Source organism: Bos javanicus, chromosome 23, assembly GCF_032452875.1.
Source record: "Bos javanicus breed banteng chromosome 23, ARS-OSU_banteng_1.0, whole genome shotgun sequence".
NCBI classification, from domain to species: Eukaryota; Metazoa; Chordata; class Mammalia; order Artiodactyla; family Bovidae; genus Bos; species Bos javanicus.
The window spans coordinates 4,290,125-4,310,044 of NC_083890.1; the positions used below are offsets into that span (position 1 = coordinate 4,290,125).

At 38.7% G+C, this 19,920-nt stretch overlaps 1 protein-coding gene across 2 annotated transcripts in view; it reads left to right on the forward strand.

Moving 5' to 3' along the window:
* Positions 1-19,920, forward strand: part of COL21A1 (collagen type XXI alpha 1 chain) — a 234,742-nt gene that overhangs the window by 174,523 nt on the left and 40,299 nt on the right. For both annotated transcript variants that reach the window (XM_061397807.1, XM_061397806.1), the window contains one exon: positions 10,273-10,326. In XM_061397807.1, the coding sequence (XP_061253791.1) occupies positions 10,273-10,326 (54 nt within the window). The remainder of the gene's footprint in view (positions 1-10,272; positions 10,327-19,920) is intronic.

Sequence of the window (19,920 nt, forward strand, 5' to 3'; positions counted from 1 at the left end):
CCTTATATACCTTACCAAGTTTCTCATGATGTTATTATGATGCATTGTCAAAACTAAGAAATCAGTATTGTCAAATTCCTGCAAATTAATCTGAACTCCATACTTTATTTGGATTTCATTAGTTTTCCATGAAGGTCCTTTTTCTGTTCCAGGATCCAATCCAGAATACACCACATTCCTTTTTTTTTTCTTATCATGTCTCCTTAGTCTCTTCTTATCTGTGATGATTTATTAGTCTTTTCTTACTTTTTATAACAGTTTTGCAGAGCATTGGTTAGGGTTTCTGTTAGAATGTCAGTTCACATTTGTCTGATTAGACGGGAATTATTTCAGGGGTGGTGGAGAAGGATAACACAGAGGTGAGTGTCCTTCTAGCAAGGAGAGATAAGAAAGCCTTCCTCAGCGATCAATGCAAAGAAATAGAGGAAAACAACAGAATGGGAAAGACTAGAGATTTCTTTAAGAAAATTAGAGATACCAAGGGAACATTTCATGCAAAGATGGGCTTGATAAAGGACAGAAATGGTATGGACCTAACAGAAGCAGAAGATATTAAGAAGAGGTGGCAAGAATATACAGAAGAACTGTACAAAAAAGAGCTTCATGACCAAGATAATCACGATGGTGTGATCACTGACCTAGAACCAGACATCCTGGAGTGTGAAGTCAAGTGGGCCTTAGAAAGCATCACTACGAACAAAGCTAGTGGAGGTGATGAAATTCCAGTTGAGCTATTTCAAATCCTGAAAGATGATGCTGTGAAAGTGCTACACTCAATATGCCAGCAAATTTGGAAAACTCAGCAGTGGCCACAGGACTGGAAAAGGTCAGTGTTCATTCCAATCCCAAAGAAAGGCAATGCCAAAGAATGCTCAAACTACCAAACAATTGCACTCATCTCTCATGCTAGTAAAGTAATGCTCAAAATTCTCCAAGCCAGGCTTCAGCAATGTGTGAACCGTGAACTTCCTGATGTTCAAGCTGGTTTTAGAAAAGGCAGAGGAACCAGAGATCCAATTGCCAACATCCGCTGGATCATCGAAAAAGCAAGAGAGTTCCAGAAAAACATCTATTTCTGTTTTATTGACTATGCCAAAGCCTTTGACTGTGTGGATCACAATAAACTGTGGAAAATTCTGAAAGAGATAGGAATACCAGACCAGCTGACCTGCCTCTTGAGAAACCTATATGCAGGTCAGGAAGCAACAGTTAGAACTGGACATGGAACAACAGACTGGTTCCAAATAGTAAAAGGAGTATGTCAAGGCTGTGTATTGTCACCCTGCTTATTTAACTTATACGCAGAATACATCATGAGAAACGCTGGGCTGGAAGAAGCACAAGCTGGAGTCAAGATTGCCGGGAGAAATATCAGTAACCTCAGATATGCAGAAGACACCACCCTTATGGCAGAAAGCGAAGAGGAACTAAAGGGCCTCTTGATGAAAGTGAAAGAGGAGAGTGAAAAAGTTGGCTTAAAGCTCAACATTCAGAAAACAAAGATCATGGCATCTGGTCCCATCACTTCATGGGAAATAGATGGGGAAACAGTGGAAACAGTGTCAGACTTTGTTTTGGGGGGCTGCAAAATCACTGCAGATGGTGACTGCAGCCATGAAATTAAAAGATGCTTACTCCTTGGAAGAAAAGTTATGACCAACCTAAGTAGTATATTGAAAAACAGAGACATTACTTTGCCAACAAAGGTCCATCTAGTCAAGGCTATGGTTTTTCCAGTGGTCATGTATGGATGTGAGAGTTGGACTGTGAAAAAGGCTGAGCGCCAAAGAATTGATGATTTTGAACTGAGGTGTTGGAGAAGACTCTTGAGAGTCCCTTGGACTGGAAGGAGATCCAACCAGTCCATCCTAAAGGAGATTAGTCCTGGGTGTTCATTGGAAGGACTGATACTGAAGCTGAAACTCTAGTACTTTGGCCACCTCATGCGAAGAGTTGACTCATTGGAAAAGACTCTGATGCTAGGAGGGATTGGAGGCAGGAGGAGAAGGGGACGACAGAGGATGAGATGGCTGGATGGCATCACTGACTCGATGGACATGAGTTTGAGTGAACTCTGGGAGTTGGTGATGGACAGGGAGGTCTGGCGTGCTGTGATTTATGGGATCGCAGAGTCAGACACGACTGAATGACTGAACTGAACTGAGTGTCCTTCTCATTATATCAGAGTAAATACCATCCACATGTCTGATCATTGGTATGTTAACCTTGGTCCCTTGATTATGGTGTTACAGTTTACCCTTGTACAACACTGGGGTTATGGGTATAACCTTCCCCACAGTTGAAAATCCAAGTATAATTTATAGTCTGCCCTTTGTGTTTATGGTTTCTCTGTATCCATGAATGTGAATCCATGGATGATTCAACCAACCAGGAATCATGTGGTGCTATATGTATATAAATCATGTGGTGCTAGTGTGTGAGATGTATGCTAGTCAGTACATTCTTTGGCATCACCCTTCTTTGTGATTGGAATGAAAACTGACTTTTCTCAGTCCTATGGCCACTGCTGAGTTTTCCAAATTTGCTAGCATATTCAGTGCAGCACTTCAACAGCATCATCTTTTGGCATTTGAAGTAGCTTATTTGGAATTCTTTCACCTCCTCTAGCTTTGTTTGTAGCGATGCTTCCTAAGGCCCACTTGACTTCGCATTCCAGAATGTCTGGTTCTAGGTGAGTGATCATACCATCATGGTTATCTGGGTCATTAAGATATTCTTTGTACAAGTCTTCTGTGTATTCTTGCCACCTCTTCTTAATATCTTCTTCTGTTAGATCCATACAGTTTCTGTCCTTTATTGAGCCCATCTTTGCATGAAATGTTTCCTCAGTATCTGTAATTTTCTTGAAGAGATCTCTAGTCTTTCCCATTCTATTTTTTCCCTCTATTTCCTTGGATTGTTCACTTAAGAAGGACTTCTTATCTCTCCTTGCCCTTCTTTGAAACTCTGAATTCAGTTGGGCATCTTTCCCTTTCTCCCTTGCCTTTAATTTCCCTTCTTTATTCAGCTATTTGTGAAGCCTCCTCAGACAATCACTTTGCCTTCTTGCATCTAATTTTTTGGGGATGATTTTAGTCACTGCCTGCTGTCCAATGTTACAAACCTCCATCCATAGTTCCCCAGGCTTCTGTCTACCAGATCTAATCCCTTGAATCTATTCATCACTTCCACTGTCTAATCACAAGTTATTTGACTTATAATATTGTAAATCAATTATATTTCAGTAAATATAAATACATAGATGAGGGGAAAATACATGAATATATAATTCTCAAAGCCAAAAAAAAGGTGTAAAGGGGCCCTTAAATGTACAGAGATGTTCAACTTCACTCATAATAAGAGAAATACAAATTGAAGCTATACCAAGGTACAATTACCCACCCATTAGGTTGACAAAAGTTCAAAAGCTTGAGTTGAAAATCCAATCTTCTTGTCCAGACTGTGAGTAAACAGACAGTTTCATATATTGTTAGTGTCCAGGCAAACAGTACAACCCTTACAGGGATATGTGACAATGATTGGGGCAGGAAGACTGGAAAGTGACCCCCACCTGCTGGTGCTCATGTCTTTTTTAATTCCCTACTTTTGAGTGTGCCTGGGACCTATGACTTGCTTCTAACCAACAGGCATCACTCCAGTAATGATGGTACATTATGAGGGGCTCCATTTAGAGCCTACTTGCTCAATTCTGCCAACGAAGTGAGTTAATGTGGATGTAGATACTTGTGCAGTGAGGCCTCCAGATGAGAACACAACCCGGCACACCTCCTGGTTACCGCTTTGTAAGACCCTACTCAGACACCTGGGCTTCCCAGGTGGCATTAGTGGCAAAGAACCCACCTGTCAATGCAGGAGACATAAAAGATGTGGGTTCAATCCCTGGGTTGGGAAGATCCTCTGAAGGAGGGCATGGCAACCCACTCCAGTGTTCTTGCCTGGAGACTCCCATGGACAGAGGAGCCTGATGGGCTACAGTCCACAGTGTTGCACAGAGTTGAACACGACTGCAGGGACTTAGCATCTGTGCATGCACACAGATAACTCAGTAAAGCCATGCCCAGACTTCTGGCCCCTAGAAACAATGAAATAATCAATGTGGGTTTTTTTTTCAAGCACTTAAAAAGTAATTCATTTTTCCTAAATTATAATGCCAAACCATAGCAGTCAAATAGAAAAATAAGAGTATTTGAAAATAGTGTAGCCTGAAACAAATCATAATAGTTAAAGAACTGTTAAAATTCCAAACCCTTTGATGGCAGTAGAGTAGCTAACTTTCCTGGATCTTCCCTTCTGTTTCTAGAGATGTTCAAGGCACTTTCACAAAGACTCTTATTTAATTTTCCTAAAAAGAAAAATCTATGAAGTTGAGAATAGCAATGTCATTTTGAAATTAAAATCAAATTAAGAGCAATTAAACAATTTACCTCAAAGTGCACTGTCCTTTACATGGCATAGCCTGATTTTCAGGCCTAGTTTGTGTGATCCCTTTATGCATGATGCCTTCCAAATTTCTTGTCTGTTTATTTGGTTAGCCAGGAGGAGCTTACCCAGTCTTACATCTTTAATATATTCTCTGGCATACTAGAGTTTTGTTTACATACTAAGAATAAACCATGGAAAAAGATCAAAGGTAAATTATAGTGTTTAATAACAAAGTAAGGATCTTCTTCAAAATTAAATTATATTTTCATGGTCACACACCTTCCACCAGATTTTGAGGGTTGCAATGGTCACATACTAAATTACACCTCATGCTTTCATTTTTGTGGGTAAGTACCAAAGACCACCACATGAAAGGAAATACACATGCGATGCAAGTTTCACATCTCTGTTTTTGGTTAAATTTGCTTTTTAAAAATAACTGGTTTGCTGTAGAATAAATCATCTTTGACATTAGCTGCAGAGACTGGATTGAGGAATAATGTTTAGCATGACATTTTCTATTTATCTTATATCAGGAAGGAATTAATAATAGAATAGCAAAATCATAACTTCAAGGTTGAGACATGTTACATGCCTTTTTTCCTACCAGCCAAACATTTTGGTATATACCAGGATCTCCAGGTCATGAAAGGAATCAAGTGATGAACTTAAGTTCTGGATACAGTACTGAATTTCATCAACTAGTTGTGTATAGCATTGGAAAATTTTATGGAAGATAACTAAGCAGAAATCCTACTTTCATCTCCCAATGAAACATTTTTGAAACAGTCAAGAGATCATTCATGGGTCAAGATTACTGGCCATCATCTTATTGTAATCACCCTGCATAATCTTCCGACAGCATTTGCAATAGTTCTGTCCACAAATGCTCTATCCCATTTCCTTTTGCAAATAGCTCTATCCCATTTCAAATGCAAATAGCTCTGTCCACAAATAGGTCTATCCCATTTCCTTTATCTTCCCAAAATTGAGCATTTGACAATAAATCATCCATTTTGCCTACCTTGATATGCTCCAGCAGTTGTACATATAGTCTTATATTATGTTCAGCACAATACTAAGCACTCTGGGTGATTAAAAAAACTCCTATAGGATGTGTTTCTATCCTTTAAAGACTGTGCAAGCCAGGAAACCAGTGCCTACATAAATGAGACACTTGCTGAACAATCTGGCCATTATAAAACTCAGTACCAAGTGCAAAGCCAGACAAAGCCATTGTGGTTCACTAGGGATGGGTGGGTGAGTGCAGAAAGGGTGTAGAGTCTCTTCCTTGAGATCTGGGTTAGAACCAGTGTGCTTCTCAAAGTGTGGTTGCAAGACCAGCAGTATCAGCATCTGTTGAATTAGAAACTCTGGAGTGAGGTCCACCATCTGCAGTTTATCTAACACTCTAGATGATTCTGATACAGCTAGAGTTGGAGAATCTCTGCTGTACATTATAAAGAGTAGGTGCTGTTTTATTCGTATGATTCTGTATCCTTCTGATTATCACTCTTGACAAGAAGTACAAAGAATAAGAAGAAATTAAATTTTCAAATAATTGTGGAACTTCATTACTGATACATGTTGCTGATGGTGACTTTTTTTTTAAATACCTCTTAATCAGAGTAATGTATTAAGATGGAGTTAATGATCAAAGTAATGAAAGGGGAAGTCTTTACCAACCAAAGTGGTCATGTAATCCCAAATTAGTTGTTCCCACTGTTGGACAAACCTGTATTCAAGACAAGAAGCAAAGTTAGAACTGGACTTGAAACAATGGACTGGTTCAAAATTGGGAAAGGAGAACGTCAAGGCCGTATATTGTCACCCTGCTTATTTAACTTATTTTCAGAGTACATCATGCAAACTGCTGGGCTGGATGAATCATAAACTGGAATTAAGATTGTTGGGAGAAATATCAATAACCTCAGATATGCAGATGACACCACTGTTATGTCAGAAGACGAAGAGGAACCAAAGAGCCTCTTGATGAATGTGAAAGAGGAGAGTGAAAAGCTGTCTTAAAACTCAGCATTCAAAAAACTAAGATCATGGCATCTGATCCCATCACTTCATGGCAAATAGATGGCGAAAAAGTGTGAACAGTGACAGATTTTATTTTCCTGGGCTCCAAAATCACTGCACATGATAACTGCAGCTAGTAAATTAAAAGACACTTGTTCTTTGAAAGAAAAGTGCTAAAAAGCAGAGATATTACTTTGCCAACAATGGCCCATCTAGTCAAATCTATGGTTTTTCAGCAGCCATGTAAGGATGCAAGAGTTGGACCGTAAGGTGGCTGAGCACTGAGGAATTCATGCTTTTGAACTGTGGTGCTGGAGAAGACTCTTGACTGTCTCTTGGACTGCAAGGAGATCAAACCAGTTAATTCTAAAGGAAATCAACCCTGAATATTCATTAAAAGGACTGATGCTGAAGCTGAAGCTCCAATACTTTGGCCACCTGATGGGAAGAGCCTACTCTTTGGAAAAGACCCTGATGCTGGGAAAGATTGAAGGCAGGAGGAGAGGGGATGACAGAGGATCAGATGGTTGGATGGCATCACTGACTCAGTGAATACATTGTTGTTATTGTTCACTCAGTTGTCTTTGACTCTTTGCGACCCCATGGACTGCAGCACGCCAGGCTTCCCTGTCCTTCACCATCTCCCAGAGTTTGCTCAGACTCGTGTCCATTGAGTCAGTGATGCCATCCAACCATCTCATTCTCCGTTGTCTCCTTCTTCTCCTGCCTTCAATTTTCCCCTGCATCAGGGTCTTTTCCATTGAGTCAACTCTTCCTATCAGGTGGCCAAAGTATTGGAGTTTCAGCTTCTCTGGGAGATGGTGAAGTACCGGGAAATCTGGCGTACTACAGTCCATGGAGTTGCAAAGAGTTGGACATGACTGAGCAACTGAACAACTGTTGGACAACTCTCTTGCCCCCTTTAATTTATATACAGATGATCTAAACTATGGATTTGCTTTAATATGACAATCACATATGATAATACCTGGAGGTGGTGGAAGTTACCTAATGACTCACAAGTCTGCCATGGTTCTCAAATCATCAGAATTAGCTGTTCACATAAATTGCTGGGCCCTACCATCCAGAATCTCTGACTCAGTGGGTTTGTAGCAGGGCCTGAAATTTTGCATTTTGGAGAAGTTCCCAAGTGAGGTGAAGCTGATCTGGCTTGAGTAGGGACCATCCTTGAGAACCACTGACATGGGTGGTTCCTCCTGACATGATCAAACTGGGTCCTGCTGCTCAACTTTTACAAAATCAATACTCGCAAATGTTGGTGAAGAGGAAAGTCGCCTTTAATCAGAATGCCAGCTGTCCAGGGAGAAGGTGAACTTGTGTCTCCCAGAAACATCTCTGAAGATTCTGCTCAGCCATGAAAGCTTTCAAAAGAAGTAGGAAGCCATATCAGTTGATCATTGGGATGGGGGTCAGAGTCCTTGCCATCCCCCTGCGTGCCAGATTGAGTGCAGGCTTGTCAACTCCTCATAATCTTTCTTTAGATCTTGTCTGGTTCCCACAGTTTGTTTGGAAGATTACTGAACCAGAAGCTGGGGAAGGTATCTGATCATCTGTCAAATGCTTATTCTTCACTTCTATTATACTTCTTTTATCTCCAGAAAGAATCAAAAAGTTAGGCAAAATATTGTGTAATCCAAAGATCTGAAAAGTGTATCAGGACTGGAGATAAGTAGACCAAAGGGTTCCTGGTTTAAGGTTAGTGTCAAGACAAAGGGATATCTTGCTGAGAGCTCTTTCCTGCAAAGAGCTTTTTCCTGCCCAAAGCTGCAGTACTGATCCTCCAGTGTCAGAACTTGACATAGTTCTTTTCTCTAATTTTTCAGGCTTTTGAACTTGTTGCTTTTGTGAATCTGACAGCCATTTTTGTTTCTCTTTGGTATTTTTATAAACTTTTCTGTAGAAATGTTGGGTTGGTAGGACCTCCCTGACCTCTAGTTTGGTTAATTTACAGGAAAACATTATCTTTTGCCCCCTTCTATTCTCAACTGTCATCTAGTGTTTGTAAATAAAACTGGAATAGATGAAATATTTGGCTTTAGTTGTAACTGTGCTAATGAAATGCAAGAATTCATAAAAGTGGGAGAAGCTGTGTTTATATAATGTGATATGGTTGGATTTTTTTCTAAGGGTGATTGTGTTAGCCACGTGTTATTGATTCTTCCTCTGTGGTTCATTTTTTACAATTTGGGGAGTTCATTAGGATACGAAGCTATGAAAAATGGTGTTGACACGTGCTTTAATACATGTATTCTGAGACTTCCCCCCTGCCACCTTTTAAACTTACCCGGACTCAGATATGTGAGTTATTTACAAGAAAAATATTTTCATTTTAGTTCTACTTTCTCTTTTGCTCTCATGTCCAGTGAAATGTACTCTCTGGTACAATTCACATGTGGCACAATTGTTTGCTGAGAACTTTGCTTGTTAAGACATAATACTTTGCCAAACAGACATACAACCTCATGGCTTTTTATGACCAATAGTTTTAAGAAGCCAAAACCATCTATTTCAAGGGACTTTTCCCTGTATTTTTTGTCCAGACAGTTTAATGGCCATATTGATCTGTGGATATTATACCCTTTAGAATTAAATTCAGCTAAGACTTATTTTTTAGTAAGCATAATGTCATGATATGTTTTTGCATGCTAGCAATGGATTCATTTGGGAAAAACTTAGAGCATGCCAGAAAGTGGATGTAAAATAAGATGCATAAATAATTTGAGCAGAATAATTTAAAGATATATAACTGAAAACTATTATAATTTTAACAGCTACCTAAAATACACATTATATATGTTTATTTTAAATTAATACCAGATTAAAGTGCTGAATAATTTCAAGTAATAACCTATAGTAACTACATTCTTAATGAAAGTTTGTTTTGATTTTAAAATGAAACTCTTGAGGGGTAAGGTCAAGGTGATCAATTTTAAAGTAAAAGTAAAACTATGAAAAGGACTCATGTAAATATAAGTGACATTTACTTTGAAGACAGAATCATTCTGTTCTCATAAGAATGAGTATATGTGTATCCCAGTTATCTTATGACTACTCAATTATCTTCTGTCATATATAGGTTTGATGTTTATACAGTCACCTTATGGATTTCAGAATGAGTTATTTGATGTCAGGAAAAGTTGACATCAATAATCCAGACAACAAGGACCTATTGTATAGCACAAGGAACTATATTCAATATCTTGTAATAAACTATAATGAAGAAAAACCTCAAAAACTATATATATATATATATATAACAGAAGAAAACCTCAAAAACTATACACACACACACACACACACACACACACACATATATGTGTATATATGCCTGCATATGTACGTGTGATTGAATCACTTTGCTGTATACCTGAAACTAATACAGCTTTGTAAATTAACTATACTTGAAATTTTTTTAAATGAGGAAAGAAATCCAGAAGGAATTTTAATTTTTTGTATCTAATGTGCTTTAGTATATATGTGCTGTGTGCTTAGTCTCTCAGTCGTGTCCAACTCTTGGCGACCCCGTGGACTGTAGCCCTCCAGTCTACTCAGTCCATGGGGATTCTCCAGGCCAGAATACTGGAGTGGGTTGTCATGCCCTCTTCCAGAGGATCTTCCCAACCCAGGGATCGAACCCAGGTCTCCCGCATTACAGGTGGATTCTTTACCAACTGAGCCCCTGGGGAAGCTGGTAATGTTGCATACATGTAATGTTGCATATTACTATTTTAGTGAGCATACCGGCAAATGGCATTCTCTGTTTCTTTTTATCATTAAAAGGGAGAAGCAGGACCTCCAGGTGCTCCGGGGCAGGATGGATCTCGAGGAGAACCTGTGAGTACCTTCTGGATTCAGTTCTAAAGGATGATGTTCTTCATCCATCATGAAATCCTTTGACTATTTAAGTTCTCCTCTTCTCCTCCCAGATGTATAGGAACTGTGGAATGCTGTAAAGTATTAAAATAGTCAACCTTCTTTTACAAACTGGGTAAGGTTTTGCTAACAGGAAATTTATGTACTGAATGAATCTGTATCACAAAAATGACAAGCAGGTGCTTGACATGACAAGGAATCACGGCAGTGGATAGTGAAGGTATTTAGGTTTAACCTCTCCTCCTAAACCAGCAGATAGAAAGCTGGGGGTTACAGAGTGGGACTTCATCCCCTCCTCTGCCCATGCCATCAGTTCAGAGAAGGCAAGGAAAGATCACTTCGTCCTTTTTCTCTGACTCCTCTGTCCTTCCTGCTGACTGGTGGGAAGGAAGCAAGGTTTGCTGCACCAGATGTACTCTGTTGGGAAAGCAATTAGAAGATTAAATATCTAAAGTTTGCCCATGTTTTCTGGATATAATTCTTCTGGTCTGTATTCTCTTCCAATTAAGAGTGTATATCATTATGTTTTTCTCTTATTTTTCCAGTCACTGAAACTTTGGTTTTTAGAAATATATCCCATGAAGATTGATCTTTACCAAAGATCAGATATTTTTTCATGTGTGAAAAAGCTTTGAAAAACAGGAAAAAAAATTGTATTAGATTTTGTGATGCAAAGAAATGAAGACTCCTCTGTTGTGTGTGATCTGGTTTTAAGTATTTGTGATGAAGATATTTGGCCCCACTAAAAGGAATGTGTTCACTCTATTTGTTCTATAAATGTGGCAGCCAAGAAGATTAGTGGTGCTTAAGTAGGAAGGACAGAGAGCTTATATAAACGCTTTAAAGCTAATTAAACACAGCTTGTAGAAGCAGGATGGTGATTCATCCCTGCAAACATTGATAAATGTGAACATTAACTCTTACAATTAAAATTGACGATAAAGGATGTATTTTACTGGGAAATGATATTTCTTTAAAGTACAACTGCATGCACAGGCCTGTTCTTTGAAACTTAAAGGCTGGTATTGATCAATCCTAAGAGTACTTTATTTATTTATTTTTAAATTTATTTATTTTAATTGGAGGCTAATTACTTTACAATATTGTATTGGTTTTTCTATACATTGACATGAATCCGCCACGGGTGTACATGTGTTCCCCATCCTGAACCCCCGTCCCACCTCCCTCCCCATCCCATCCCTCTGGGTCATCCCAGAGCACCAGCCCTGAGCACCCTGTATCATGCATCAAACCTGGACTGGCAATTCATTTCACATAAGAGTACCTTAGTCCTAAGGGTAATTTACTTTCTGAGTGGCAAATGATTCTCAGTTAACTTCAATCCAGGTAACAAACTCAGTTCTACCGCTTGCTGGATTTATTAGCATTTGTTTCAACCGTATATCACTGTGTTTAAGAATTATTAGTCATGCATTCAATAAGCATCTACTGTCTGCTTTGTGCCAGACATTATATTAATTGAGGAGGAAATGAAGATGAATTTGTCATGGTTGTGCCCTCAAGGAGTCAGATGTACCAATAAGCAAAAACACTGTATAAAATGTTCTGGAGTGAGACACAAAGTGGGGATGGAGGAGGCTTGCAAAGTTGGCAGAGATGTATATGATACTAAATGGGACATCGTTGAAAAGGATGTATTCTTATTTTAATAACCATTTATTGAGATATGATTCACATACTACTGTATAAAATTTATCTATTTAAAGAGTAAACAAGATGCTCTCTTGGCCAAATTCTGGAGGAGGAATAAGGGTTGTCTAGTTGTTTGGCCGGGAGAAGGCAATGGCACCCCACTCCAGTACTGTTGCCTGGAAAATCCCATGGATGGAGGAGCCTGGTAGGCTGCAATCCATGGGGTCGCTAAGAGTTGGACACGACTGAGCGACTTCACATTCACTTTCCACTTTCATGCATTGGAGAAGGAAATGGCAACCCACTCCAGTGTTCTTGCCTGGAGAATCCCATGGACAGAGAAGTCTGGTTGGCTGCAGTCCACGGGGTCGCACAGAGTCAGACATGACTGAAGCGACTTAGCAGCAGTTGTTTGGCCTCCTAAGGCAGCAACCTGTAACATGTTCCAAAACGTGAGAAAACTAACATTAGTTGACTGCTTAGAACAGATGGAGGGCATGGGATAGAAATAATAAATGAGGTTGCAGGGGTAGGTAGAGGCCAAATTAAAACGTGTCTTGTATGTCTGTGCTATTTGGACTTGAATCTGAGAGTTGTCAGGGTTCTAAGGAGGGAAGCAAGGTGTTCAGTGACATTTTAGGAATGTCACTCCAACAGCAGAAATGAGAATGGGAAGTGGGCTGAGGCAGAGGGCAGAGCATGGCAGGAGGCCAGCTGAGCCCTACAGCCCCACCTCCCACTGAAGCAGGGACATTCAGAGTTGGGAAGAGGACAAGGCATCTAATTTGAAATGAAACTCAGATATGCAGATGACACCACCTTTATGGCAGAAAGTAAAGAGGAACTAAAAAGCCTCTTGATGAAAGGAAAAGTGGAGAGTGAAAAGTTGGCTTAAAGCTCAACATTCAGAAAACAAAGATCATGGCATACGGTCCCATCACTTCATGGGAAATAGATGGGGAAACAGTGGAAACAGTGTCAGACTTATTTTTTGGGGCTCCAAAATCACTGCAGATGGTTACTGCAGCCATGAAATTAAAAGACGCTTACTCCTTGGAAGGAAAGTTATGACCAACCTAGACAGCATATTGAAAAGCAGAGACATTACTTTGCCAACAAAGGTTCGTCTAGTCAAGGCTATGGTTTTTCCTGTGGTCATGTATGGATGTGAGAGTTGGACTGTGAAGAAAGCTGAGCACCAAAGAATTGATGCTTTTGAACTGTGGTGTTGGAGAAGACTCTTGAGAGTCCCTTGGACTGCAAGGAGATCCAAGCAGTCCATTCTGAAGGAGATCAGCCCTGGGATTTCTTTGGAAGGTATGATGCTAAAGCTGAAACTCCAGTACTTTGGCCACCTCATGGGAAGAGTTGACTCATTGGAAAAGACTCTGATGCTGGGAGGGATTGGGGGCAGGAGGAAAAGGGGACAACAGAGGATGAGATGGCTGGATGGCATCACTGACTCGATGGACGTGAATCTGAGTGAACTCCGGGAGTTGGTGATGGACAGGGAGGCCTGGCATGCTGCAATTCATGGGGTCGCAAAGAGTTGGACACGACTGAGCGACTGAACTGAACTGAAAAAAAGCAACAACAATGCCCAGGGGTCAATTGGATGTGAGCAATATGAAAAAGGATAGTTCTCAAAGTCTTACCTCACAGATGGAGGTGCAAGAAGACCAAGCAATGAACAGGAAGTAGAGTCAAGAAGAATTTATTTCAGCTGGGGAGGTGATCCTATGATATTTTCAAATGGGACAGTAGCAAAGCCATTTAAAGAAGAGGCCCATGATTTGCATAATTAGTATAGATATAGAAAATGGGGACTAATGTAGTTCCAATAAGAAAAAGTAGGTCAAATTCAAGACAGTTTTAGAAGAATTTCTATAAAACTACTAGGTAGATTTCTAGAATTTCTAAGAATCTACTAGGTATAGTAGACTGAAAAGTGTTCCCCGCCAGGGTATCAGATCTTAATAACTAAAACATGTAAATGTTATTGTTTCTGAAAACAGGGTCTTTGTAGGTGTGATTAAGGGTCTTTGATGTGGGCTATCCTGGCTTATCTGAAGGGAAGCAGATCTAACCAGTCAAGAGCAGAACTGAAGTTTCTCAAGGGAGACAGTGATATTGGAGTGATGGGGCCGCAAACCAAGGGATGCTGGCAAGAAGGCAGAAAAGGCAAGGGATGGTCTCCCCTGGAGCCTCTGGGGGAGTGCAGACTTCCAGCCTCTAGAGCTGTGAGAGAATAGCATTCTGTCGCTTTCAGCTACTAAGTTTATGGTAAATTTTTATAGCAGCCTTGGGAGATGAGTACACTAGTCTAATCTTTAACCACCATTTATGTAACAGATCTATGTAAAAAGCCCATACTGATACACACCAAACTCTTCATAGCACATGTGTTGATTAAAAATATTTGGGTTCAAAGCAAGTAGATAAACAGGTTTAAATGACAATTTGGTTAAAAGCGAAGCTCTTCAATCATTAGAATTTTCTGATTCATCAATTTTGTTAACCTCTCATGTGTTTTGGAAAACTTCTTTTGTTCACTTCATATTTTTCTACATTTTTGCATTATTTTGTTTAGTAACTTTCATCCCATCTGTCTGCTCTGTACTATTCATCATATTGCAAAATTGAAATAACTTAAATGTCTGATACATTATTATGTATGTAAACAATAGTATAAAAATATAATATTCTATGTTTACATAAAATATAATGGTTTCCCTGGTAGCTCAGCTGGTAAAGAATCTGCTTGCAATGCAGGAGACCCCGGTTCGATTCCTAGGTTGGGGTGGTCTGCTGGAGAAAGTATAGGATACCCACTCAAGTATTCTTGGGCTTCCCTGGTAGCTTAGCTGGTAAAGAATCCGCCTACAAAGTGGAAGACCTGGGTTTGATCCTTGGGTTGGGAAGATCCCTTGGAATATAATAAAGTCTGATACTTTATTATGTATATAAACCATAGTATAAAAATATAATATTCTGTGTTTATATAAAATATCATACTCTCTGAATATGTATGCATAAGGAAGAGTCTACATGACAAAAGTTTGGTTTAATCACGTTTTGGTTACTCTGCTTATTTTTCCTCCCCAGTTTGTGTGTTGATGCCTGCTTTTTGCGTGTCTGTTTTATTTTCTCCTGTGAGCATGATATGGTTATTTAATACATTATAAAAATATAAGGCCTGGCTTTTGCATGTTTTGCAGTGTTTCTTGGGTTTTCAAACATATTAAGTTTGTCAGGTTGTATTTCCATTTTTGTGCCAAAGAATGGCACAAAATCAGATTGCTTCAGGGAATTCTCAGTTGTTGGAAATGTGTTTTCTTAACTTCTTACTAAATCACTCTGAATTTACCTTGTGCAGTTAGGTGGATGGGGAGACAGGGCAGTAAGGGAACAGCATCATGCCAAATTTACTTGTAGTTGACACAATAACTGTGCACATTCATTTTTGACAAATTATCATGTCAGTCAGCTACTTGGCTTTTGCCGGGGGTTGGTGACCAAGTTATCTGAACTGTCATCGTTTTCCCCGCTGTTCATCATAGCTGTTCTGTGCTGGTTGGAGCCCAGCAATGTCTTGTGTTTATCATAGGTTTTCCTCTCAAGTGTCTGATCCATCACATCCTTAGTTCTCTGATCACCAGCCCACCCACTGTGCTCAGGGTGCAATGGCTCTTGGTGAGGACTTGCAGGCAGGACTTGGGTTCCACTCTTTGAGCTAAGATCTCTAGAGCCCCACAAGGATGAAGGAAAGGATGCCACACTTCCTGGATCTATGGAGGTGAGCACATCTTTCTTTGTTAAGGATGCCTCAAGTCATTTTATTTTGCACACACTTGCCGTATCATTTTTCCAGAGATGCAGATGTGGGGATCATTGTATTGTATTTGAGGACATTGACTCATAGAGGCTTTTGTTTCATTTCCTCATACCTTTTGAATTCTCACTAAACCACATCTTATGCTTCTCTTTGTAGTGTGTGTTAACTGCTGAGGTGGTCCAAATTATCGTTTACTTAAGAGACAAGTAGGTTTTTTGTTTCCTCACCTTTTCTGTGGTGTGATTATTTGACATGCCATTTTATGCACAGAGGTCAGGGGCAGAAAATCCTTGAGGGAAGTTAATGTTGAATTGCTATCGTGTTTCCCACATGGAATAATCCACTTTATTATATACTAGCAATGTGGGCGTGTCTTTATTTGCTCACTTGGCTTTATTTTTTATGTAAAGGAGAAAGGTAAGAGGAAACAAAAACCCCACTAGTTTTGATGTTGCTCTTATTTGATTTGCAATTGTATGGCAAGCTTTTTACAGTCAGTACATATTTGTAAGGTTTTTTTTTTTCCTCGCACTCCTCTTTCAGGAACCAGGAGTGGCACCTCCTTGGTATGTGTTGAGTGAAACAACCTTTTAAACCTGATATCTGCTGTTAAGAATTTCACAAGGCACTTAGGGTGAAGGCAACTCACATTTAACAACTGAGAACATTTTGAAAATTCAATTGTCTTTATTATTGTAATAGTGCTAGTTCCAGGGTTTGTTTTAAAACCTGATTGAGAATAACTCTTAGAGTGCATTTTGAATTAAAACACATAAACTTCCCATTGGTCTACAGGTTTTAATACATTTGTAACCAGTATATGCAACTTTTTGGTCTCCCAAAGAATGATGTTTGGCATTGTCATGACCGCAAAAATATCCTTTAATCTTAAAAGCAAGCGTTGGCCTGTTATCTACAAATTAGTTCATCAAGTCCCACTAGGTTTACTTATGAATGTGTTTCTTTCCTATTACAAATGATTCCACTGATATAGTAAAATCTGACCACCATCGAAGAACTTTATAAAACAACACTGTGGATTTTAAATTTAGAAGCTCTGTGAATTATGGTACTGATTATGTTTCTTACTGATGTTTTGAAGAAATCTTTTAAAATCATTGTTAGACTGTTAGTAAGCATTTAAGAATTCTTTATTAGAATCTTCTTCTTGATTCATTTCTTTAATTTGAAAGAGGCGTTCTTGAATCCTGAAATGACAAGATGAATAAATTCAGTTGAATGTATGAAAGGATGCATGATTTATTCTCAGAAGAGGGGACAAATTCTTTGAGTTGATGGAATGTCTTAGTTGCTTCCAGGGGGCTCTGTGTTTCTGCTGGTGTGGGGATTGATGACACTCATCTCTGTTTTGAAGAGAGTGGTTGAAAGGAAACTGGCACTACAATTGGTATAGGATATTGAGTCTGGATTTCAAGGCTTTTAAGATTTTGGCTTTAAAATTATCTTCTGCAGTCATAATGGGACCAAGGGAGGTTTTGTATACTTTCATTAAAAACTTTTGCTATAAGGTTCTTATATGATACCCTTGAATTAGTCCAAATAAGTTCTTTTTTCAAGGCATGAAAATACATAATTAACAAAACAGTGTTGTTCAAGACAAGGGCATATTTTATTGTAATTCTTGGTTCATGATCTATCTAGATGGGTATGTTAGCAGATGAAATAAGGAAATTTCACATTCTTTCTACTTTCATAGGTATGGTAGCTATATTTTTTTTGTATGAGCTGATGGAATGCATCTTTTGGTAACTAGATCATTTCATTTTAAAGATCTCTTTCTTGGTTTCTATTTTTTAAAAAAGATTTCGAAATGCTTGAGTGTGTATCACACTGAAAACTGAATCAAATGTTTCAATGCCTTGAGAGTTGACACCAGAATGTCATTGATATTCTAGGTATGTTTAAGGGAGGTGAAAAAATAGATGGGGAATTTCTGAAAAAGCACTTGAAAATTTTTGCTTATATCAAAATACATTTGCTTATATCAAAATACATTTTTATTTTTGAGAATAGAAAAGAAGCTAATAATTAGTTAACTGATTGCTAATAGTTCTAGGTACTTAGTTTATAAAATGACTTTTGTAACTTTTAATACTGAACTAAAGTGTTCCATTGTTTGAAATAGAAGTAGTTTAGTTGTAGTTAGGTGTGTTTCTCGGTCTTGATTTTATAAACTAAATACCTAGAACTATTAGCAATCAGTTAACTATTAGCTTCTTACGTGATTTTGATCTTGCTTCATTAAAAGATTATCGCTTTCAAATGCTTTTGGCAAAGATTCACACTTTGGAAGTTATAGAAAAAAAGTTATGTTTTAACAAAAGATTAATCATGAGTAGACTAGTATTTATTAATACATTCCAGAAGTCCTGTACTGCTCTAATGGTTCACAATTAATCTAATCAAATGAAAATGATCAACACAAGATATCAGAATATGCATTTATTTTAGTAATTTAATTATAACATAAGTTCTTAGACTTTTTAAATAAAAATATTTCTTGAAAAAAAGGATAAAGAGTAATTTATAAAGTAAAAATTAAAATTAGAGTAAAGGAATTGCATAATGATTTATTTGTTCTTAGAACTATGAATAATTTTTGTTGTGATACAATATTCTTCCTTTCTGCTGTCTATGGAAAAATAAGATGCTTTATTGATGGATTTAGGTGAAATATGAACAACTTCTGAACAATATATATCAAAACTGGATTAAAACCACTAGTAGAGAGCTTTAGGGGCTTCCTAGGTGGCACAGTGATAAAGAATCCACCTGCCAATGGAGGAGACGCAGGAGATGTGGATTTGATCCCTGGGTCAGGAAGATCCCCTGGAGGAGGAAATGGCAACCCACTACAGTATTCTTGCCTGAGAAATCCCATTGACAGAGGAGACAGGCAGGCTACAGTCCATATGGTGGCAAAGAGTCCGACAAGACTGAGTGACACACACAGAGAGCTTTAGAATTGTTGACAGCTCTTATTAAGATGGGTAGTTAGGTGCAAATATTTGCTGAGCAATCATGGGAAATACAACACTGTACCAAGTGGTTTTAGTTGGAACATTTATTCTCTAGTTAGGAAAACAGAAAATTCACTCAAGAAACATATGTTGTACAGAAGAGTGTATCAAAATCCTTCTGTGGATTAAGACTGTTCAGTTCACTTCAGTTCAGTCACTCAGTCATGTCAGACTCTTTGGACCCCATGAACTGCAGCACGCCAGGCCCCCCTGTCCATCACCAACTCCCAAATTCCACCCAAACCCATGTCTATCGAGTCAGTGATGCCATCCAACCATCTCATCCTCTGTTGTCCCCTTTTCTTCCTGCCTTCAATCTTTCCCAGCATCACAGTCTTTTCAAATGAGTCAGCTCTTCGCATCAGGTGGCCAAAGACTGTTGAAAGCCATTAAAGACAAGTGAAGTTAATCATGAAAGGGAGAGTGTGAAGATTTTTTTTTTCTTTTTGATGAAAGGTTTAAGACTGGTGAGAGAATGATCTACAGTAGTTTTTAATCAGAGAGGCATATGAAAATTCAATTGGTAGAAATTCATAAATCAAAAATACTCCAACACAAATAATCTTCAGAAGAGTTGTTTCTTAATTTCATGGCTGCAGTCAGTGTCCACAGTGATTTTGGGGCCCAAGAAAATGAAATCTGTCACTGTTTCCATTTTTTCCCCAACTATTTGCCATGAAGTGATGGGACCAGATGCCATGATCTTAGTTTTCTGAATGTTCAGTTTTAAGACAAAATTTTCACTCTCCTCTTTCACTTTCATCAAGAGGTTCTTTAGCTCTTCTTCACTTTCTGCCATTAGAATGGTGTCATCTCCATATCTGACATTACTGATATTTCTCCTGGCAATCTTGATTCCAGCTTGAGCTTCATTCAGCCTGGCATTTCACATGATATACTCTGTACATAAGTTAAATAAGCAGAGTGACAATATAATTTGGAACCAGTCCATTGTTTCATATCTAGTTCTAACTGTTGCTTCTTGACTGACATACAAGTTTCTCAGGAGGCAGGTGAGGTGGTCTG